The 24,490-nt window shown below is 43.3% G+C and overlaps 4 protein-coding genes across 4 annotated transcripts; 2 read left to right on the forward strand and 2 right to left on the reverse strand.

Annotated features, from left to right (window-relative positions):
* Positions 1-3,861: 3,861 nt before the first annotated feature.
* LOC119894888 (histone H2A-like) lies at positions 3,862-4,635 on the reverse strand. The gene has a single exon (XM_038707597.1). The coding sequence runs from the start codon at positions 4,340-4,342 to the stop codon at positions 3,959-3,961; it is 384 nt and encodes a 127-aa protein (XP_038563525.1). The 5' UTR covers positions 4,343-4,635; the 3' UTR covers positions 3,862-3,958.
* A 54-nt stretch (positions 4,636-4,689) lies between these two features.
* Positions 4,690-5,853, forward strand: LOC119894886 (histone H3). The gene has a single exon (XM_038707594.1). The coding sequence runs from the start codon at positions 4,717-4,719 to the stop codon at positions 5,125-5,127; it is 411 nt and encodes a 136-aa protein (XP_038563522.1). The 5' UTR covers positions 4,690-4,716; the 3' UTR covers positions 5,128-5,853.
* Positions 5,854-6,561: 708 nt separating this feature from the next.
* On the forward strand, positions 6,562-7,014 carry LOC119894891 (histone H2B 1/2-like). Its single transcript, XM_038707599.1, has one exon. The coding sequence runs from the start codon at positions 6,586-6,588 to the stop codon at positions 6,955-6,957; it is 372 nt and encodes a 123-aa protein (XP_038563527.1). The 5' UTR covers positions 6,562-6,585; the 3' UTR covers positions 6,958-7,014.
* Positions 7,015-8,995: 1,981 nt separating this feature from the next.
* On the reverse strand, positions 8,996-17,018 carry LOC119894883 (heterogeneous nuclear ribonucleoprotein A/B-like). Its single transcript, XM_038707591.1, has 9 exons — positions 16,871-17,018; positions 15,496-15,731; positions 15,006-15,174; positions 14,223-14,381; positions 13,523-13,654; positions 12,469-12,577; positions 11,678-11,824; positions 10,172-10,265; positions 8,996-9,572 (listed from the first exon to the last, which is right to left on the reverse strand). The coding sequence occupies exons 2-8, from the start codon at positions 15,705-15,707 to the stop codon at positions 10,192-10,194; spliced, it is 1,002 nt and encodes a 333-aa protein (XP_038563519.1). The 5' UTR covers positions 15,708-15,731; positions 16,871-17,018; the 3' UTR covers positions 8,996-9,572; positions 10,172-10,191.
* Positions 17,019-24,490: the final 7,472 nt, after the last annotated feature.

A 24,490-nucleotide genomic window follows, 5' to 3' on the forward strand; every position in this document is an offset into this window, starting at 1 on the left:
ACTCTCCAATTCGCCAGCCCCCCTCCTCCTTTCAGCGGGGTGCTGGAGACCGTCATGTCATCGCAGTCAGAGACATCTGCTCTGATGGCAGAAATAACAGAGCTCCTGAGCAAAGGAGCGATTTCAAAAGTCCCGCGGGGCGAGGAGAACGAGGGCTTTTACTCCCGTTACTTCCTGGTGCCCAAGAAAACGGGCGGAATGAGGCCGATCCTGGATCTCTCCTCCTTCAACAAATGCATAATGAGGAGGCCGTTCCACATGCTCTCAGTCAGGCACGTATTGGAATGTGTACGTCCCGGGGATTGGTTCGCGTCCATCGACCTAAAGGACGCTTATTTCCATGTCCCCATCATCCCCAGACACAGGAAATTCCTGCGTTTCTCTTTCAGAGGAGCCCAGTTTCAATACAACCGCCTGCCTTTCGGCTATTCTCTGGCCCCGCGCACGTTCTCCAAATGTGTGGAGACAGCGCTGGAGCCGCTGCGCAGGTCGGGCGTCAGAGTGTTGTTTTACCTGGACGACTTGATTGTCATGGCATCGTCCAGGGAGAGCTGTGCGCTACACACGATGAAGCTCGTGAAACACCTGTCCCGCCTGGGTTTTGCCATAAACTGGCAGAAGAGCTCTCCTCTCCCCTCCCAGTCAATAATCTATCTGGGAGTGCATCTGGACTCAGCCCGCATGAGAGCCAAATTATCTCCAGCCAGGCTGGAAGCTCTCAGCTCTCTGCTTTCACGCATCGCTCCGCACAAAGTGGTAACGGCTTTGTCTGTGATGCGTCTACTGGGCATGATGTCGGCCAGTCACGTGGTGGTCCCTCTGGGTCTCCTCCACATGAGGAAAATCCAGAGATGGTTCGGCCGTCTCCGCCTCGATCCCATAAAGCACAAAAGACGCCTGCTGTCCGTTCCCCCCTCAGTACAGTCAGACCTGACGTACTGGAAATCCCCTCACGTGCTTTCAGCGGGGTCCCCCCTCGGGAAAGTGACGTCACATGTCACAGTGTACACGGACGCGTCTCTCATTGGCTGGGGCGGGATGTGCCATTCTCACGTGGTGGGAGGGAAATGGCCACAGCCTCCATCTCTCCACATAAACTGCCTGGAGCTGTCCACAGTGCTGAAAGTGCTGAAACACTTTGCTCCACTCCTGAGAGACAAACATGTGCTGGTGAGAACAGACAACATGACAGCCGCGGCTTACATAAACCGTCAGGGCGGCGTCCGCTCGGCTCGGCTACTAGAGATAGCCAGGAGCCTGCTGCTGTGGGCCCACGCGAACCTGCGCTCTATCAGAGCCCTCCACATTCCCGGTGTTCAGAACCGAGCCGCGGACCTCATGTCACGCGGCGGTCCGTCTCAGAACGAGTGGAGACTGAATTCCACTCTTACTCAGGAACTGTGGGACAGATTCGGGGAGTCAGAGATAGATCTGTTCGCCTCACGAGAAAACGCACAGTGCGCACTGTGGTTCTCACTGAACGCACGGGACGAGCCGCCACTGGGCGTGGACGCCTTCTCACACAGCCCGTGGCCCAGAACGCTCCTTTATGCTTTCCCCCCGGTTCCTCTGATTCCCCGCCTCCTGGCGCGCATTCAGGAGGAGCTCCTAACAGTGATTCTGGTGGCACCAGAACGCACGAGCGCATCATGGTTTCCAGTGATGATTCAGCTGCTGTCGGGGAAACCGTGGCAGCTGCCGTGGCGCAGAGACGCGCTCTCACAGCTGGACGGAGCCATCCTACACTTCCCAGTGATAGGTCAGCGTTTGTGGGCTTGGCCCCTGAACGGGAGCGCCTTGAAAGATTAGGATTGCCCCCTAATGTGGTGCGCACCATCCAAGGCGCTAGGGCTCCCTCCACTACTGCTTCTTATAGAGCAAAGTGGTCCGCTTTTCAGCACTGGTGTGTGGAAAGAGACACGGACCCCGTCTCGTGTCCCTTATCTCTTGTTCTGTCCTTCCTCCAGCTGCTGGTGGACAGAAATCTGGCTTTATCCACAGTCAAATCGTACGTGGCGGCCATCTCTTCCTGCCACGAGGGCTTTGGAGAGAGATCGGTTTTTGCGCATCCGCTGGTTAAGCGTTTTTTAAGAGGAGTGAGAAGGCAGCGGCCTGTCACGCGCCCCTTGGCGCCACAGTGGGATTTACCGCTTGTGCTGCGCGCTCTGAGCAATCCCCCCTTTGAGCCACTGCCGCAAACTTCTCTCAGACTGCTGTCTCTGAAGACAGCCCTCCTTTTGGCACTGACCTCTGCTAAGAGGGTGAGCGATCTGTGCGCTCTCTCAGTCGCTCCATCCTGCCTCGCTATCAGAGCTGACGGGAGCTCCGCCACCTTGAGGCCGAACCCAGCGTTCATGCCCAAGGTTATAACTAGCTCCTTCAGGTCACGGATTATTTCCCTGGAAGGTTTTTTCCCTCCTCCTCATCGAAACGAGGCGGAGGAAGCATCTCATCGTCTCTGCCCGGTGCGCGCGTTGTCTCATTATGTAGAGCGCACGGCTGCCCTCAGAAAAACTCAACAGCTGTTTGTTCACTACAGAGAGCATTCACGAGGCAAGTCTCTGTCAAAACAACGGTTGGCTCATTGGCTGTGTGAGGCCATCACTCAGGCGTACGTTACGGCTGGGGAGGACCCCCCACCCGGCATCCGTGCGCACTCGACAAGAGCCGTGTCCTCCTCCACAGCGCTGTTCAGCGGGATGGCTGTGGAGGATATTTGCACAGCGGCATCATGGGCTTCACCCTGCCCCTTTATCCGCTTCTATTTACGCGATGCATCGGGGTTTTCTCTAACGCACTCGGTACTGAATGTTCTGGAGACCAGGCGCGACGCTGCTGGCTCGGGACACGTTACGCACACATAGGCTTCCCTGTAAAGGAGCCGGTAAGGCTCCTCTTGCCACGGGCTGTTGGGGCTCCTTCTGTCTTAGTTGCGCTCCAGTTGGACTGCCACAATGCGTAACAACCGTCCTTACTGTTCCCTCAACATAAGCCGCAGTGTGCGTCTGTGTGTGCCTGTACTCTGGGCGTTCTCGTGCGCACACACACCCCCCGTTGCCGGGATGCGTGTGTGTTGTCCTATCCTCCCGCCTGCTCTGCTCGTTGTTGGGACTGGTTACAATGCGTAACTGTCGTTCCATTTCCTCACAGCAGCAGGTGGGAGGCAGGGAGTGATGCGTTCAGCCATCCTGTTATCTGGTCTAATGCGGATGGCTGCGAATCTCAGTTTCCGTAGCGTAATGGATCAGACGCTCGCCTTCTATGCCGAAGGTACCTGGTTCGAGACCAGACGGAAACACTGACCTACATTTTGGTCTCTATCATGCATTGTGTGATTAGGGTACTGTGAGCTGGTGTGTTAATGCTTATGACCGCTGGGGGTCCAGTGGGCATTGACTACATCTGGCTTCGCCCTTATCCCAATAGCGACAGCTCTTAGAGGGCGAAGCCTATACGAAATAGAACGTTGGTTACGTATTGTAACCCCAGATTCTATGAGTATAGGCGTAGCCCTCTAAGCTGCGGGCCCGACTGGTCCCACCAGCGTCGGCTGAAGAAAAAAAGCTGACCTCTTGGGAGCAGATCTCTGGTCTCGCCGGTATTATATACCTAAATTGCGGACCTGAGAGAGGCCCGTGCACGGCACATGGGCGCGAAAGAAATCTTCAGGACTGCGCATGCGCGCGGGGATGAACCCAATAGCGACAGCTCTTAGAGGGCTACGCCTATACTCATAGAATCTGGGGTTACAATACGTAACCAACGTTGTCCCCCCTACTGTCAGAAAATAAGTCATCTTGACTGTCCCCTCTTCTATAAGAAAAGTTTTGATGTTTTGGATGTGTTGGGTAAACCATGTTTAATCATCATAAAATATAAGTTACAGCAGGAAGTGTCTCTTTAGTTAGAGATGTGTGGCTCTTAAAAGAGCCGTTGTGTTGTTTGTGGTTGTTGTTGTTTACTTCTTGGCGGGCTTCTCGGTCTTCTTGGGCAGCAGGACCGCCTGGATGTTGGGCAGCACGCCGCCCTGAGCGATGGTGACTCCGCCCAGCAGCTTGTTGAGCTCCTCGTCGTTGCGGACGGCCAGCTGCAGGTGACGGGGGATGATCCTGGTCTTCTTGTTGTCGCGGGCGGCGTTTCCGGCCAGCTCCAGGATCTCAGCGGTCAGGTACTCCAGCACCGCCGCCAGGTACACGGGGGCTCCGGCACCGACGCGCTGGGCGTAGTTTCCTTTACGCAGCAGTCTGTGGACACGACCGACGGGGAACTGCAGCCCGGCGCGGGAGGAGCGGGTCTTTGCCTTTGCTCTGGCTTTGCCTCCGGTTTTACCTCTTCCAGACATCGTGTGATCTTTCTAGAGCAGAGACTCAAAGAAAATGTGGCCCCGGCAGCCAAAACCCTCCTTTATATGTCCGCGCAGCGCGCGGGACGGTTTCTTCCAGACCAACCAGGAAAGAGGCTTCCTGCAGAGCAGCAGAGGGCGGCCCGCTCTGCGTTTAGGCGGAAAGTTTGAAGGGATTTTCCGCCAATAAGCGGCGGAGATTCAGGCGGTGGGTCGCTCCTCTAGGCGGTGCTGAGCTCCAGCAGGGGCCCCTCACCAATCAGGAGCCGGAGGTCTGAAGCAGCGTCACCGCTTCGCAGCCGGTCCCGCAGTTTAAGAGCAGCGCGGCTCTTCTCTTCACTACACTTTTCTCCTGTTGAGAGAAACGAGACGCGATGGCCAGAACCAAGCAGACCGCCCGTAAATCCACCGGAGGAAAAGCTCCCAGGAAGCAGCTGGCCACCAAGGCTGCCCGTAAGAGCGCCCCGGCCACCGGCGGAGTGAAGAAGCCCCACCGCTACAGGCCCGGTACCGTGGCTCTCCGAGAGATCCGCCGCTACCAGAAGTCCACCGAGCTGCTGATCCGCAAGCTGCCCTTCCAGCGCCTGGTGAGGGAGATCGCTCAGGACTTCAAGACCGACCTGCGCTTCCAGAGCTCCGCCGTCATGGCTCTGCAGGAGGCCAGCGAGGCTTACCTGGTCGGCCTCTTCGAGGACACCAACCTGTGCGCCATCCACGCCAAGAGGGTCACCATCATGCCCAAAGACATCCAGCTGGCCCGACGCATCCGCGGAGAGAGGGCTTAAACCCCCCCCACACCTCTTTACACCACAACGGCTCTTTTAAGAGCCACCTCACTAAAGCTCAAGAGCTCCTTCCTCTGATCCTCCTTCATATGTTTTAATAAGGCTACCCTAAATGGATATGCATACATTTTAACATTGTTGTTATTATTATTATTATTATTATTAACAAATTAAATGCTGATGCTTGTTAATCTGGATCATGATATTCACAATTTGGCTGCTTTAAATATGGTGAAATGTCTTTTTTTGTTTGTTGTAATGTAATATTCTGAATAATGCTGTATCATCTCATACCTGTATAGGCCTACTTCTTGACTCACTGAAATATACATTACTGATCTTTCTTTCTACACTTGAGTACAGGAACATTTCATATAATACACTAAGATAGCAATAGGCCACTGCAGGTTTGTGAGATAAGGATGAAATAATAATAAATGGAAAATAGTAAAATGCCACAGAGACTTCATGTCACCAACTCAGTCTAACCTTTTTACTTAGTTTTCAAGGAATCCGTGTAGTAAAATAATGCCTGTCTATTTAACACTGTTTATATTAATTAAAGTTCTCCATGGCTTTTGTATTACAAATATGTATACCATTTCAGACAGTAGGGGTGAAATATGTTCAGTTACTCTCATTCTGGCCATAGCAGAAGGACATTACATTAAGTCAGTTTCACTTTTAAACCTGTTGTAATGTGACAAATAAATCTACCTTGTAAAATTATAGAGTTGAGAGGTTTATTTTCAGGTCATTTTAATCGCTAGATCCAAACTCTATAATCTTGCACGGTAAATAGCCATTTGAGAGATTAATGCACTCATCTTTTTAAAAATGTGCAATTAAACAAGTTTAATTATACATCATTAGTACCGTGATTGATGCATATCTTGATTTAGGGGTGGTGGTGGTGCGTAGATAAGATGTTTTTTTCTATGATGTGGAAGACCAGGGTTCAATTCCCACTGTAAGCCATCCACCAATTTGTCCCTGAGCAAGACCCTTAACCCCTAGTTGCTCCAGTGATGTGTGACCGCTGACATAAATAGTAATTGTAAGTGTCAGCTAAATGAATAAATGTAAATTTATGAAAAATGAAAATAATTTATCCCTAGTGAAAATAATCACAAGTTGCAGTCCTATTCAAATTGTTCAAAATGAGCTCCACAGCAGTAAAATCCTGTTTTTACATTTAGGTCCTATGCATAATAATACTAAAAGCAATTTGAATGCTTTCAGAAGTTTTTTTTAGTGTAGTATTAGTACTTTTACTTAAGTAAAGGATCTGAATACTTCATCACCGCTGATTATTAGCTTGTGGCGCATGCTCAGTCTTGTTTGAATTTCAGCCAATCCTCTATGGGGAACAGCACAGTTCAGTTTGCATCACGGACATATAAATGTTCCGCCTCATCGCTTCAGACTTATTCGTTGAGAACTATAACGAAGTTGAAGATGCCTGATCCAGTTAAGGCTCCGAAGAAGGGCTCAAAGAAAGCCGTCTCTAAGAGCGTCTCCAAGACCGGCAAGAAGAAGAGGAAGACCAGGAAGGAGAGCTACGCCATCTACGTGTACAAGGTCCTGAAGCAGGTCCACCCCGACACCGGCATCTCGTCCAAGGCCATGCTGATCATGAACTCGTTCGTGAGCGACATCTTTGAGCGCATCGCCGGCGAGTCCTCCCGTCTGGCTCACTACAACAAGCGCTCCACCATCACCTCCAGGGAGATCCAGACCGCCGTCCGCCTGCTGCTGCCCGGTGAGCTGGCCAAGCACGCCGTGTCTGAAGGCACCAAGGCCGTGACCAAGTACACCAGCTCCAAGTAAACCCGCTGTTACACCCAGCAACACAAAGGCCCTTTTCAGGGCCGCCCACTGTTTACACTGAGAGCTTTATTCCTCTGAACTTGCACTGTTTCATGTCAAACCAGGGCAATGACTACATGATCCTGTAAACATGTCCTGTTCCCCTAAATTATATATATTTTCAGTTTCTAAGGTAACTTTTAGGACAATATAACACTTAAGATGATCTACTGGCAGAAACCGAATACGGTCCGTAAGTATGTCTTCATTAGTGTATAATCACCTGAATATGTATAATCATATCTACACAGAGAGAACAGGTCCTCTTACACGGCAGCCACCATGTTTCTACACTAGCCCAGACTTAGCAAAGCAATCACTGGATCTAGAAAAGGGCCTTGTGTTTTTCAGCCACTGTAGTTTTTACTTGCCTTTTTTAAGGGTTTGCTAAATAGAGAAGAGGTAGTGACAGCTCACCCAAACTCACCCCAACACACATACAACAGTCATTTCATCATAATCACAACCTTCACATGCACACTAGTGTCTCTGTCACACTAAGTTTTGTCCGGGATATGATCGTTTTCATGTCATTATTTGAACTGATGTATAAGTTATGTTGATGCTCAGCGGGTTCACTGACTCAACTGTGCAGTCAGTGTTTGAACTTATTTGTACATCAGTCTTTAATGAAATTAAAGTGCAGATGTCCTGAACTGGTATACAGGGTTCAGATCAGGGCCAATCCAGGTGTTTTTGATTAATCTAGTCTTGGTATTGGCTTTACATTGTTTGTTTGTCTTGTGTTTTTGTCTTCAAGTGTCAAACCAAAATATATTCAGTTTACATTGACAGGAAACATTTCCATTTATCCCCGATATAAAGTGAATATACTTATTTACATATTTCTTAAGAGATTCACTCCGATGTGCAAATCAACCTACAAAAATATAGAAGCACAATCTGTGCTCTTTAGAAGAGAAACTATCCCTGGTGGACAAACATATCCATCTTTTATTGGTATGGTTCTTCATATTCCCCTCTCCCCCCAGACAGAACAATTAGGTGTAGGTTTTCCCTTGACCAACAGTTGAACCTATAACCATCCTATTTAAGCCCAACTTCCCTCACTAGAACCACAGTTTTCTGTGCAAATCTGAAAGACCAGAAGAAATCGCTTTAAGACACTCTCCCCACGCCCTCAACTGTACAGGAGTTAAATGTGTGGCTTGGCCGATGGACTCATTGTGGTGTCCCTTGACCTTACACCCGTCCACCCTCAGGCCAAAGTTTCCACAACTCCCACCTCACCCCCTGAGGAGATTTTAATGCATTTCTATTCAGTTATTTCCTCCAGTTTAGATAATAGTATTACTAGTACCAGGATGTGCTGATATGTTGAGTCCCAGGAGTATGAACCCTAGTGATTTTTGAGCAACAGCCTTTAGACCAAAAGGCCCTTGTAGTTTGGAATAAACTGGCCTCCTGAGGATTTCTGTATTACTCAGTGAATTTCACTAATCTCTAAGACTAGACATTTTGTGTTGATGTTCTAAACAGAGAGCTGGCTACTGTGTTCTATTCTTTTAGGACTTATAAAACAGTAAGCATTAGAAATACACAGACGATTACAAACGAGCATGTTTATTACTAAGACTCCAGTGGTCTGAAGTCTGTCCAGAAAAAACTAAGCAGACATTTAACTTCAGAGCGTTTCTTTCTAAAAACCAGTGGCACTTGACGAACACAAACTAAACCAGCAAAGAAACTTCAAACAATTTACTTATTTAAAAAGTGTATATTTAAAACAGGAAGTCCACGGTTGCATGTGGGCGAGTCACGTTTCCCCATTACATCCCCACACGCCTGCTGATGTTACTTGTCCCGGTAAACTCAATGTCCTGGAAGAAAGAAGCTTGGAGGCAGCGGTTTGTCAGAAGAAATTATAACTAGTTAATCTTGATCCACTGGGTTCCTCAAAAAGGTGGCCAGTAAATACCAAATGTAATCTGTGGGAATGTGAGGCACAGTTCTTGAGTTACGCAGATATCCTTGTTAAAAAAAAAAAAAAAAAGAAACTTGACCTTCCTTCATTATTACAAATCATAGGTTTGTGTGGCTACAAAATACAAAGAGAAAAATCAATATCGAAGTTAAATTTGACAACTGAATTTTAATCCTAAACCCATTCAACAATTTTTTAAACTTCCACCCAGACCTGGAAGCATAAGGGGGGTGGGGGGGAGAAAAAAAAAGAAAAAAAAAGTACTGAAAACGTTTTTTTTATTTGTCAAAAAAGCTCCTTTACAAGCGCCAAGATTTTAAACCTGTAAAGCCAGCAAACATGTAAAATACAACCCTTACAATACATTAGAATCAAAACAGGTACCAAAAAGTACAGTAAAAATTACACTTCCATTGATGGAAATGTGGAGGGGAAGAAAAAAAAAAAAAAAAAACGAACACCAAAGGGGAAAAGTAAAACCTTAAAATGATAAAAAAAAAAAAAAAGACAGGGGGGGAAAAAAAGAAGTTACATTTCAGTTGTTTTCTGTACAAATGGTCATCTGTCATAAAAGGTAGAGTCCGGCCCCGTGCGTCCGTCCAGCCGTCAGTCTCAGCGGATCACTGGAGTCCTGAAGGACGACAACACACTCACATTTCACTTCCACCTCAAACTCATTAAATCTAAAATTACTGACAAAGCTTGTTGAAAAACATTCAGACAAATTTCCTTCAAATTCACTTAATTTCACTCAATTCCTGCATAGCTATGGTATCATGATTATGTCATCTGATCTGACAGACATTTAACAATTGAGCCAAGACAGGCTAATATTGCGGTCTCATGTAACTTCAGACTACACCAAAAACATAAAGTTCTGCTCTAAGGGATGACTCTGGGAAATTAATAAAAATGTGATTATACCTTTTCAGTAACTGAGACCAATACAAGTCTGGCCAGGGGGTCCCTTGCTGCATCTCCACTGTCTATATTAAAGCCTTTAAAAATACAACTTTTGTATTGCAATTTTTACATAAAAACCTGGAGTACTGTATATTACAAGACAGTTCAGCATGTCCCTCCAGGTGTTTTGCAGGTTCAGACTGACATCTCTGCAGTGTTTACCAGCCGTTTTATCGCCAAAACCTAAACTATGGTGCCATGTCGTGGGGGTTGCCTGTGGGCAGTGCGACTGTATGTAAAAGGAAGGCGGTTAAAGCCATGGCATACCTGGCACCGCCATGTGATCATCAGTATGGTTTGTAGCTGGTCTGGTGTGCCCCCCCTCGTCTTGGGGTTTTCCCATAGCTTGCGTTGCCCTGGTCTGTGGGGCAGAGGGGAAAGATGGGTCAGACACAGACAGGTTTCCATTCAGACCAATTCAGTCAGCATGCAGCAAAGACAATAGGAAATGGATTAAGGAAAAGGATGAGTACTTTGTACTTCATACACAAGTCAGGCTGCTGCTAGCTTAGCATAAAGACTAGAAGCAGGGGGAGACTGCTAGCCTCTGTCCAACATTAAAGCACCCGTCAACGCCAAAAGGGAGTTACATGGTGCAACCATCTGATGATCAGATTTTCATGCTGCTCGTGGGCTGCTAGTTTTGGTTTCTGTGCAGGGCATTGTGACAAGACTTCGAGAGTTGCACATCACTGCGTCCAGAAATACTTACATCACACAACTCTGTCTTAAATTGCCTGTAGTCATCTTTACATTTGCTTGTGTACAGAAACGAGAGAGACTCCCCTGCTTCACGTGTTTATACCAAGCTAGGTATAGTTCACCCAGACTCAGATGGGAGTCTAGTGTTGATCTTCACTTACAAACAGGAATAGTTCAACATGTTTTAAGAAATAACCTTTAAAAAGTTTAATGTTCTCACAATGGGGCTGAAGCAATTTCTGAAGTTTATCATTTGATCTGTATTCCTGTTCTAACGCACTACACTGAGCTGAGAGACTGGGAGGATACTAAAGAAATAGAGACCAAAGACTTCATTTATCAATTATTATTTTAAACAGACTACAGCATGCAGGTCAACATAAATCAGAGCATTTTAAATCAAACTAGTGATGCATCGATGCAACATACAGAGTCTCATTAAACCTATAATGGACTGGGCAATAAAGTGAATGATAATTATCGCAATATAATTTCCTCAGTAACAAAACAAATGTTTACTAAATGAGAAAAAATTAAGCGCTAATTTGTTCATGGTTCAAATTAATTAAATCCATTATGCTGAGGAAAAAAAAAAAGGGAAGAATATTTTATTTACATATTTGTTGGGAAAAAACAAAAGCAAATTGAAGTGATCCACTGTTTGGCATCAAATGTTTGTTCCGACAGTAGAGTCAGAAGTTTAAAACCACAATTAACCAACTGGTTTCTACAATTACTGAGAATAAAAAATTAAAAAAAAAAAAAAAAAAAAAAACAGCCTTTAAACTTGAAAAGTAGTAATAATTTGACATCACAATAATCTTCACTACTGAATGATATGAAATGTTTTATTGCGATAACATTTGACCACATCTCCCAGCCCTACAGTCTGGGTATTGGCCAGATGAGACTTATTCCCCATAATTAGTTATAAGGATTTAAAATACAAATCCATCCATCCTCTGTCTCAGCCTGTACCACAAATTTCTGTATCAGCTGAGAAAACCTGAGACGAGTGCATCCTAAACATTCAGTCCATGTAACCATGATCTAAAACTGATCTGTACTTACTGTAGTCATATCCGGGACCATATCCATAGTAACCAGAAGAGTAGTCATAGTTTCCGTAGCCACCACCGTAGCCACCACCATAGCTTTGGTTGCCGTATCCCTGGTTCCAGTAGTTTCCATAGCCCTGGTTCCAGCCCTGGTTCTGACCTGAGACACAAAGTGCAGAGTTCACATGGATGCTTCAAGTGTAAAAACAGCCTGACAACTTTTGACAAAATATAAATCACAACTGCTGACAACCATTTTAGACATGTTGTGTAATGTTCTGCAGTTTCTGTCAAAACATTAGTCAATACGAGACTCTTGGGATTAGAGCAAGTGCTGAAGGGCTGATTAGATATGCAACAGACACAAAGACATTAATGGTACCAGCCATCGACTGTATGGAGAGATGCAAGTAGCCTTTTTGACGTCACCCACTGATTTGTGGACTTTTTTTTTTTTTTTAAATCAGAAGTGACCATATTTGGAAGAGACTAGAACAGGCGAAGGACATCCTCTGCATTTAACCCATCCCTCAAGGGGGCAGCGGCAGCCACCTTATAGCACTTCTATTCAGAATATCAGGTTAGTAAGGATGCTGCTGCAAGGTGATTTGTCCCACTGATTTTGGACCTTTTTAACTTTATAAAGTCAGGTATCAAATTCCCCCATAGCAGGTGATCAGCAAACATCTGACCGCAAGGTGAAAATCAAAATCGAAGGTGTTTGGGTCAATGAATACATTAACCATTTCAAATAACATCTTTTTACAGATACTTGAACATGTACTGCATGTTCCTCTTCCTTACCTCCACGGCCCCGGCCTCCCCGGCCTCCATAGCCGCCACCACCGCCACGTCCTGCTCCATACTGCTGCTGCTGGTACACCTCCTTTGGCTGGGCGATCTTCAGCTCACACTGTGGAGGAGATGCAAACACACTTAAGATCCTGACTTAACAGGCCCAGCAGGAGGAGGGAAAAGCCTTAAATCCATACAGCAGTACTACAATGAAGGGCTGAATGATTAATTGCATTTGCAATATGATCAAGATTTTCGCAAAGGCTGCAGTTGTTACGATATGGACTTGTGGAGATTTGATTCGCTTAATGTATAATACAGTGGTAAACTTTGTTTCTTGTCATCTGTAAGTAAGCCTACCTGATATTACATATTTAATTGCATGACTTGATGCAAATTATCTTCACTGAGATTATATTTTAATACTACTTCTCCACCATTTTGCATAATAATTCATGCATCACCCAATTTCAACATAACAGCAACTCCCTTAGTTACTGTTGCCAAGTCCAACAAACTAATATATTACTGCACTCCCCGGAGAAACATTGTCCAATACTTTGGAAAAAGCGATCTCAGAAAGCAGCAGACCGTTTTGCAGTTGCATTGTATATTTGAAGGTTGTATTCAGGCTGTCAGACTGACGTGAGAAAAAAAATATATATATATAAATAAAGATAGAAGCTAAAGCCTACCGATCACACCGTACAAGTGAACCACCGCATCCCGATGACTGAGACAAAAGGCAATGATATTAAGGATCAACACTGTTCCTGTAAAGCTGGGTCGGCCACTATTCATTATTACAATCATTAAAAAGCAGAACAGTAGGAACTTAAGTTACATTCAGTAGGAAGTTAGCAAGTGTTCGCTAACTAAGATTACATTAAGAAAAACCCACAGTCGACTTTTTTCTGGATTTTAGATTTTGGTCAGCTTTGTACTCGGGGCGTGGCTTAACAAAGGGTCAATTCCTCCTGATCCGTAGTGAGGGGTGTGTGATTATAAGATCAGAACCAGCAGTATCAACCAACTCTGCTGAGATAAGTTTGTGTGTAGTTACCCTGCCGCCCTGGATGTTGTGGTATTTCTTCTCCAGACACTTCTTGACGCAGGCTTCGTCTTTGTATGTGATGAAGATGAACCCCCTCCTTTTCTTTGATTTTGGGTCGATGGGAAGCTCAATAGTTTCGATCTAGAAGGAGAAGAAAAGCGTGGAGATGCTTGGGTTTAGCAGATGTTTTCTACTGGTTGTCTTACCGTTACCTGTAGTCACACCTGACATTACATTTAAATTTCAAAATTCACATATTTTCTAAGCCATTGCTCCATGTACCACTGCTTTTCAAAAAAAAGGACAATTAAAAAACTCCTGAAACAAACTCCACCTGTAGTGAATGGGGAAAATGCTTATTAATCTACAAGTCTGTGTGACTGACAGAATATCTGATAAAAGTTAAGAGCCATCCATAAGCAGCATGTCCTTAGATGAACCTGCAACTTAATTTCTTTGGCCAGTAGCTTAATTAGCCTCAAGGATTAGACCAAACAAACATTGTTGCAGATCAAGTGCTTCAGCCAGCAGTTCTTAAAACTAACCACTTCCTTTCGTCTGCAATTTTGTTCTGTCCATGATCAGTGCCATTCACCAACAATCACTCCTTGCGGGCAGCTCAGTTAAAACTACACATGACGTGGGGGTTCTACTGGATTTTATATGCTACTCTATTGAGTCATTCGTGGCTCTATTTAGCAAAACTGACCTCTCCAAAGGCTCCGAAATATTCCCTGATGGTGTCCTCAGTCGCCTCAGGGTTCAACCCCCCAACAAAGATCTTCTTGACTGACTCCTTCTTCATGGCCATCGCCTTCTTGGGGTCGATCGGACGTCCGTCCAGTCTGTGTTCCTTCTGCTCCAGCACCTGCGTTATCATATTTGGCACAAATGATTGGTCAAAAGCCTGGAAATCACCCCCTGCATCGAGTGACATCTCACGTTATCGTCTACAGAAGTGACTGTTTACAAAATTGTGTGGAAACATTTGGCCACAATTTTATAAGTGTGAAATAAAATTATTTTGAGTAACACAAAAGGATCAACACGATTACTCTGTCCGTGGTCAATTTGGTCGAATAGCATGCTCATTAAAATGTAATTATGTCAGTCACAATATGCTAATCAGCAGTATCAGCTGGCAACATGTGTGTTCGTAAACTACCTGCCATTAGAGCTGCAACGATCATTTGTCTATTATATTATAATCTTAGTTTGTAGAGCACTTTTCAAAAACAAGTTACAAAAGTGCTTTAACAAGTGTAAAGACAATACTACCCAAAAGATTATGCCATTTGTTTAAAAAAAAAAAAAAAAAAAAAAAAAAAAAAACACGGTACAAACTTTCCGGTACATGCCAAGAATCAAATTAACCATATAATCAAAGATCCAGGTGTTAATCATGTTTCATTGAGGCAGCATTGTACTCAATCATAATTAATGTATTAGTCAACAATTATAAAACCGCTGTCCGGTAATCAGGGCGACAGACCTTGTCTACACTGGAGGAGTCTTTGAAGAGAACGAAGCCGAAGCCTCGGGATCGGCCGGTGTTTGAGTCCATCTTGATGGTGCAGTCAGACACCTCGCCAAACTTACTGAAGTAATCCTTCAGGTCCTTTTTACTCGTGTCCCAGCTCAGACCGCCAACGAACATTTTGCTGAAAACACAGTGGGACACATTGCAATTTATTTCTTACCTGTTTACACCAGTTAACAGCCGATACGTAGATTAGTTCACTTTATTTCCCATATTTCTATATCTAGAATGTCATTAAGTGATTTGTTGTCACTCAAACGTTATTTTACTTATTACTTCCCTAATCTTTGTCCTCCCCTCCCCCCCTAATGTGCCTTCTTATATCCTGTTATTAAGCCTAAGAAAGGTGCTGGCACGGGGCCATTTCATTGAGCCAAAAGTGAAAGTGCAGTTTTTGTTCAATGACATTTTACGACGGGTCTCAGGGAAACTAGACACTCACCCAGCATCCTCCTCTCCTTTGCTAGCGTCAATCTTGCCTCCATCTGCTCCATTGTCCTGGCCGTCCTGACCATCCTGACCATCCTGGCTGTCCTGACATTCCTGGTCGTCCTCGCCACCCATCAGCTCCTGCTCAGCTCCGTTCTGGTCCTCCTCTCCCTCGTTGCCGTTCTGGTCTGATGTCTCCATGAGGAGATTCTCAGCATCTGCCATTCTGACGGTGGGCTCTTCAAGAGACTGAGATAGGACAAGACAAAGTTTGGATGAACCTGGAGCTGAATGAAAACTAGACTGAAGGAGCAATTAAAAGTCTCACAGGCAAGACAGTTTCTTAATTACCCTAAACAATTGTATTAGTTTAAATACTAATGTCAGAAATAACCTAAAAGCAACAGACACACGGTGACCACAGGGCTTTTGGGGACGCTTCAGGTCTGGGGTCAGTTGCCTGGATGTTATCCAAACTTGGATAACAGGTAAGGAGGTAGCATAATTTAAAACAGTTTTGAAAAGGCATAAACATTTAATAAATTATTGTTGCTTGTGGAGGATTCACTCTTGCCTTTACCAAAATCTATGTTATTGCCTTGTCTGTTCCTTAATCCCAATGTTTGTATCTCTAAACGTGTATCCACTCCACTTAAGAGGCTATTCCCATCTTGTTGGACCTTCCTTGTAAATAAACTGTTCTTAAGTGTCCTGTTGGTACAACAAAAGGTTTAATAATTCTCCATTTACTTACATTCAGTGGAACACAGTGAAAGGCTAATAGAAAGCTGAGGCTGGTGCAATGCTACTTAAACCAATTTTGTAAAATAACATGTAATAAAAAAAGTATAATTCTTGTTTCCAGAAAACCATCTTAACGTTGGTGTTTTGACAGTAAAGGTTAAAGTGCACTTGTGCGTGTTCATGTGTGCATTAAGACGCGGTTAGCTAACAAACAGAGGGAATAATCCGGCGTGTTCAGTGTTCAAGCGGACCGCGCTTTGCTTCGTTGCCGCTCAGGACAAAGTGCAGGCCCGGCTAGCAGCTAGCAAGCTAAACATGAATCAAGTGAACATTAAAACCCCGCAGCAGGCGCAACAAACAACATCTAAACAAACGCCTTAAAAGGCACAAAGACTTAATTCCCGCTTCAATCCACGAAAGGCTCATTCACTCCACGCAATAACCGCCTTAACGTATTTAGCAGCACGGCGGCTAACACGGAGCTAACGCTGGATGTGTGTGCGCTAACAATTAAACACACGTTACAGATAAAAGCAGCGCGAGGGCAAAGACCGCGGTGGAGTCATACCCCGCGCGGTGTGACGCTCGACCTCCTCGCGTGTTTTTTAAAATCAGAAACAAAAAACCAAGAAAAGTGAGCTTACTTTAAAGGGGAGAGAAAAAAATACCGGAGACGCCGACTCGCTGCTCAAAATGGACACTCTCCAAATTCGCCGCTAACTCGTGGCAACATATATACGACCGGATGTGACCCAGCGCTGGAGGACGACGAAATGACAACGCCTGTGATTGGATAAGTAGGTCATTTGCGCGAATAAACACAGAACCCCATTGGCTGATTCACCGACGACAAACAAATACAGCATCAAAATGTCTTTCCTGCTTCCTGTCTTTTCATCTTTCCTCCGTTTGCTGTTTGATAATTACATTTTAATCGATGCGCCAATGTGCGCGGTGGGTTACTGCTATGACAGCGGCTAGTTTAGTTTCTTATGTCTTTATGTCGCTCGGTGAATTGGAAGAAATTTGTAAAGCGGTGAAACAGTTGTTCCCTGCGAGGTTTCGCCTGTTTGCGCAACTTCTATTTCAGTAATGACACCAGATGACCTTATTGTGTAACTTACCACACATAACACCGATTACACCGTTTGATGATAATGTCCATTCTTTTGTTCAGTGCTTGTTTGTTTTGATGGTCTGCAGTTGTAATAAATTGTTTCCATACAAATGTAGTACTTTAAACAAGGGGATTAATAATCCTCTTAAACTAAATCACAGATTTTATCAATTGATTTGATGCACTTCTTCCAATAATGTGCTAACTGCAAAACGCTGTGGTGCTATTATCACAACTTCAGATGCATTCACTTAACTTTGACTTGTTCCTAATAAAGAGAAATGTGCTTCCGTTGTGTCGGCTCATGAGATTACACAGATGTACAAAACTTAGGACTCTCTATTCATTATGAAATCACATGTAAAAGAGACAGAACATGCTGTTTCCCTGGTAATAACTAAAAATAGAAGCAAAGAGGGTTGGATAGCTGCCATGTGTGGTATGCAAATGAAAATCCAGAGAGGGACAGCAGTTCTCCAATGCTGTTGCAGTGTCATGTTGGACGTTATATCTTCAGCAGTGCGGCAGTTTAGGTGAGTTTCCAAAACCATTCAGGAATATCAACGGCCTCCCCTCCTCAAATAAAGTGAATTTTGTGTGCATTGAAAACGTTTCAAACTCAAGGTACATTCAGAGGTCATGGCCTTGGCCTGTGATTACAACACTGCAGTCATGCCATGGCTGGATGTGCCACACAAACAGCGTCTGAGGAGGAAGAATATTACAGCAGGTGTGATGTGGATTTAGTTTATGTAAGTTCTTTTCTATGAAGAGTTTTGAGAACACCTCTTTTTGGGCCATGATTTTGTTGTTTTGCAAATTGATATGGATGAATGTTTGTGTTAACTATTCTCAGAAGTGGCTTTTTGTTTCTAACAAGTCATCAACACTATTGGGAAAAACTGAAAAATCCTGAATGTGTCCACCTGATATAAATACATTATCACTGGTATCAGGGATACAATTCTGGCTGAGACTTAATTTAATCTGTTGGCCTGAAAGTAGTCAAATTCCAAATAGGCTAATATTTCTAAATATATATATGTCTTCTTATCTTCTGCATTGTGAACACACACACACCTATTACCCTGAATAACCGTCAATGTCCCTCTTGGGAATTATTACATTCAAGTTTAAGTGGTGGTGCAGTGGTTAGGACTGTCGCCTCACAGCAAGAAGGTTGTTACACCTTTCATGTTTACATGTTGTCCGTGTGGGTTCTCTTCAGGTGCTCTGGCTTCCCACCACCATCCAAAGACATGCAGGCTAGGTGTGAGTGGTTGTTTGTCTATGTGTGGCGCTGTGATGGACTGGTGACCTGTCCAGGATGTACCCCGCCTTTTGCCCAATGTCAGCTGGGATAGGCTCCATCCCCCCGCGACCCTGTACACAGGATAGGTTTAAGAGGTAAAATGAATTACCTTGTTCGTTGTGAACCATCTCTCTCTCTCTCTCATGTCATGTGATTAAAATCTCCCCAAAATACTAAAACATGTTTTTTTTGTTAATTAAATTTTTCTGTACTTTCCATTTAAAAAGGTATGTTCTGGTCATGTAGTCCTGATCTAATGTCACCACAACTCTGATGCAAATCACAAGTGGAGGAATGAAACTAAGTAGTACAATTTTGAGGTAATTTTACTTTTACAGCATTATTGTAGTATTATAGTATTTCCATTTTATGCTACTTTATTTTTCTACTTCACTACATTTTGAAGGCAAGCATTGTGCTTTACTCCACTACATTTGATAACTTTATTTGCTTTGCAGATTTATATTAATAAAATAAAAAAAATAAACTAATACAGTGTGGTGTGGTTGAAAGGTTGGTGGATCCAAATGCAGGACACAGAGCGGAGCAGGTACAGTTCAAAAAGGTTTATTTAAGCAACAAAAGGCGAGCACACTTACTGGTAGAGTGGCTGAGTACAATGTAAAACAAAAACTAAACAGTCCAAATTAAACAAGGTAATCCAACAGAAATCCAAACGGGGTACAGATCCAGGACAGAACACAGAACCGAGCTAAACTACACGACATGAAACAGCGCAACAAACAAGCTGGCCGGACAGGGAGTGAACAGAAACACCAAACATATATACACCAGGGACTAACGAGCAGGCGGGAGCAGCACAGGTGAGTGAGAGGGATAACGACTATGAGACAGGCAGCAGAGAGACAGCAGGGGAAGGCAGGGAGACAGGCATGCAGAGGGATTATTGGGGAAACAGACAAAACACAGGCCATATCAAAATAAGATGGAACAATTCAGAATATTATAAATAACAAACTAATCCAGAGACAAGCAGACTGATCACAAAGAAACTATAAACCACATTGAAAACAGACTCAGCTGGGATCAGATGTGGGCAGAATATCAACGCAGAAGTACACAGACCAGGAGTAACCACTAAGACCTGAACTTAGGCACAAGACAAGGAACTAAGATACAGAACTAAGATAAGAGACAAGACAGATACTAAGTAAACTTAAACATGCAAATGAATAAAATAACAAACAAGGCTACACAGAGAAACACAGGACAGGATCGTGACAGATGTATTATTATAGATTAAGTTACCCAGAAGTATATGAAGTAATTAAATTAGCACCACCTTTACCAGCTTCAACATTAAAGTGTTTCACCACCTATAACTGACTGAATTTTGCAGCTAGAGTTCTCAAACTTTTATACAAAGTACCTACATTTGTTAAAATGGCACCAATTCAGTCCTCTACAAGAATATTACAGACCTCGTGAAGTGATGTCAAATGCATTGTGTTCCCTTATTACCCCAATATCAGGGTAGGTTTTAACGAATGCTGGGGTAAGTTGTAACAATAAGACAAAAGAAACAAAAATAGATGCCATATGACATGCTTCAAAACAGGTAGTGATATAAAAGAACAATGTTTATCTCTCACATAAAATCAAGAAAGTCCCTAGTTTTATGTATCATGGATGGTTGTAATGCTTTTTAAAGAAGTGTTACAACACATCCTACCCCTGTCAGCCAATGTTTAGCTAGCTGTATTAGCATAGTGGTTTGAAATTAAAAGGAAAAAATGTATCACATGTTGCCAAAGAAACTACATTTCAATCTAATATAAGTCAAACAATTTTATTTGTAATAGTATAGATACTAAATAAAATATAGTCTTGGTCAAAAAAATTACTTTACTACCTCAAAATCAGTTTTTTCTCTATATATTCTGAATGTACCCGTTTCCAGACTTGATAACCACCCGGCCTGATCGGGGAGGAAGTAGGCAAATACTGATATGATCACATAATTCCTGTCTTATCTCTAACTGGTGGAATTGGTGTTGTTACAACTCTCCCCATGTTACAACCATACCCCGGTCTCCCCTACTTTATATTTTGATGTGCAGGACTTTTACTTGTAATAAAGTATTTTTAGACTGTACTACTGCTACTTTTACTTAAGTTAAAGACTTTCTTCCTCAACTGCAAATCACATAATCATAATCGTATGAAATCACTTGGTCTCATCAAGCTCATGGAGTTGTGGGCAGCGCAATTTAAAATGTTTTTTCTCTCGTCAACCAGTGTGTGGGTCAAGTTTCAATTTAATGTATCATTTCAACAATAAGAAATTCAACTTTATTAAAGAGAATTTATCTCAGGGCAAAGGTGTACGGAGAGACAAAACACAAAACAAAACATAAACATCTTAAACGGGTCACTGCATTTTACACTAGTGTTGTAGTCAAGACCGACCAAACCGAGACCAAGTCAAGACCAAGACCAGAGTTTATCGAGACCGAGACAAGACCAGTTCCCTGCATTGCATGGCACGCAATAAAATGTGGAACGAGATCAAAGGTAGTTCTCAAAGTGATCTGAAAGATCCACTTCCCCATTAAAACACCCACATACAAACACTAAGAGCTGAAATCAACGTAAGCATCGCAGGGAGGGGTGACAGTCGTTAACGGGAACAACACATGTTTAATTAGGGTTATTGGTTGCATTTGATGCAATAAGTTTTTCTTCCAATCAAAGTTAGGATGTTAACAAATAAATCAGACAATGTAAAAGCAATTTATTGATATTCCCAAAGTTATGGTCTTGACGGCTCTTATAAAAATCCCAAGTCCTCAATGTCCGAGACCGAGACAAGACAGAGTACAAAGGCAGTCGAGTCTGAGATGAGACCAAGACCATCAAAAAGTGGTCTTAAGACCAAGACCGGTCTCGAGTACTACAACACTATTTTACACATAAGAGTTTTCTCAAAATGGACATGTACTATTCAGTCTGTGAAAAGTTCTGTTCTCTGGAGGGATCTTTCTAAAGTTTGAAAACTTATTAAAAGTCACACGGCCCCTGCAATCAATTTTGAAAATTAATTTCTGAAAGTGTCTCAGGTTGTCCAACTTTTTGGAAGTGCAATACTCAATCACTACAGTTCCACTTTAACCCTGAGTGCGATAAAAGATCTGGGTTTTGCAAAGCCTCATTAGTTTGAAACAGAGATGGGGTTGAAATTTAATAAATGTAGTAAAAACCTGTGAGAGTACTGTGGTCACATGAAACGGAGAAAAACTGGCCAGTCCTCGGGCTCAAGGGCTCGTGTTTACTACTGTGACTGACTGCTTCCCCCTGGCAACATCAACCATACCTGTCAGCCAGGGGCAAGTCGAGGCATGACCTGAGACACGGGCACACACACAAACACTAAAGTAGCTGTGGAGACGGTTGTGTTTCTCCAGTAGTGGTCACTTGTAAACTGAGCGGTGAGAACTGCAGCGACCGCAGGTAGGATCACAGCACTCATCCATCCGCACATATACACACACACATTTCATACAGGACAGCACCAGTAGTTCACCCGAGACACTGCTGTTTTTTTTACATGAGTGCAAACATTGTTAGTTAATCAAATTGTTTTGTTAATCAAATCATGCGGCCGTGGACAGAGCTGTGGCCACAGTGTGTGCGATCGACGGGTCAGCAGAAGAGTTCACGTTGCACAGCCAATCAGAGTTCTGCTTCCTTCCTGTGTGATTCAGCTTCACAAAGAGCCGACTGAAATGAAGTTCAAAACAAGAATAAATACCTGAAAATCATTTACTGGAACATGGCTGCCTCGGTCATTGGTAAACTCTGGAGTAATTTTAATGATTCCTATTTGTTCCTATATATATTTCTTAATCAGCTTTTGTTGACAATGTTAACTTGTTAAAATAACAGTGCCACAAAGAAACAAAACAAAAACAAACCATGCCCTACTCCCAGTTTGACATTGTGAGAAAGTGAAGGCAGAGCTTCAAAAATGAGAGATAATTTGAACTTTGTATACCTTCATTCTGTAATGAATCAACACTGACTTCAATAGTTAAACTATGAGGGAAATTATCCTCCCAGTCAGGGAGCTCTTGAGAGTTTGTTAAGTTACTTAAAAGAGTTACGTACTATATTTATTCGTTGTTTTTTTATTCATATTACTGTTTATGTAAGTAGATTTCTATCGAACTTGTGTTTGTCGTTATAGTGAAAAAATAATTAATATATAAAGTATAAAAATAGTATTGCAATGAGGTGACTGTTTTGATGAAGTTTTAAAGGGATGTTAATTAGTAAACTTTAGAGGTGCTGGTAGGTGGATTTTGTTTTGTTTTGGATAGAGCTGTTTCCAGGGTTTGTGCTAAGGCAACTGGCCATAGTCTCATATTTACCAAACAAACGTGAATGGTATCAATCTTCTGTCAGGGAAAATAATTCCTTCCCAAAGACTACGGAGTCAAATAGATGTGTTGAATCATTTTTTTATGTAACGTGGCCACGGAGAGAACGCACGGTTACTCTCTCGAACTCAGCATTTCCTCTCCTTAAGTTCAGAACAAGTACAAAGCAAACAACAGCCAGCAGAGTATTAGCATACACTCAAAAACTCTTCCTGAGCTAAGAAAGGAAATGCAAATGTATGTATCAGATGTTTCTCTGTCTCTTGATTGGTCTATGTTAAAACTCTCACCTACATGCCAGCAGATGTTTATTGTGAATCAGACAACCTTTTGCTTAGGAATAAAAACCCTGTGACCAATGCTAATTTCTCACAAGTTAATTACAGTGAAATCCTAAAAACAGCAACTTATAATGTATTTCTCACACTTCTCATGGAAGTCTTCCCAGAAAGCAAATAAACATGTTTCCCAAAATGTTGAGCTATTACTTTAAAGTATTACCGATGTATTCTGATTGTATTATTTACTGTCCTGCGAACACCAGACTCCATTCTTTAATAGATTCCCAGCAGTGACCCTCTAATTGGACAGTTTAATTTTTATATTTTACATTCACAGTCATTTACAGTCTTTTCATTCCATCATGAAGATGGTCAGCTGTGTCTTGCTCTCCCGACCAGACGAAGGCTTTCAGCATATTTTCAAGTTAAAACCTTCCTACAAAAAAACAAGTTGAATCTGTTTATGTGTGTCAGTACCAACTGTGTCAGTCATGATGTCAAACAACATCTCTCAGCATTCACTGCAGTATTACTGACTCCCGATGGTAAATGAGATTGGGGTTGCTGTGCAGGCAGTGTTGTTAGCTGATTGTTTCTACACACCAATCACTAACTACACTACCAGCACAACCACCACCACCACACACAACAGCCCAGCCATATTAGCTCCCAGACTGAGCTGTATTTAGAGCACATGAGATGCAGCTGTAGTAAATTACATTAAACAAACAAAAAAAACACAAACAAACAGAGCACCATCTGCTCATCATAATCATACCAGAAAAGTGGGAAAGTGTCTCGCTGCAATGAAAAATATTTTCTGCAAACACAGCAGAACATCGAAGCTACAAAATATATGATGCAGACTTGTCAACAGATTCTCTTGTGTCAGTATATTATGGAAATGCTTTTATGGCCGCAGGCAACTATATGCACAACACCAAAATTGTATCCAGCTAGGATAGCGTTGCTGCCATCTTTGTCAGTTTGTGAAGCCAATGCAAGGCTGTGCTATGCTACCATTGTTTCCATTATTTGATTTTTTTTCTCCTTGTGGCTGCAATAAACCACAAAATCTCATAGAAAATCTTCCCAGAAGAGTGGAAGCTGTTCGACCAACTCAATATTAATGCCTGTGGATTTAGAATGGGATG

This window comes from Micropterus salmoides, unplaced genomic scaffold (assembly GCF_014851395.1).
Source record: "Micropterus salmoides isolate LMB-PRFRI ecotype aquatic unplaced genomic scaffold, ASM1485139v1 Ms_hic_scaffold_9, whole genome shotgun sequence".
Classification (NCBI taxonomy): Eukaryota; Metazoa; Chordata; class Actinopteri; order Centrarchiformes; family Centrarchidae; genus Micropterus; species Micropterus salmoides.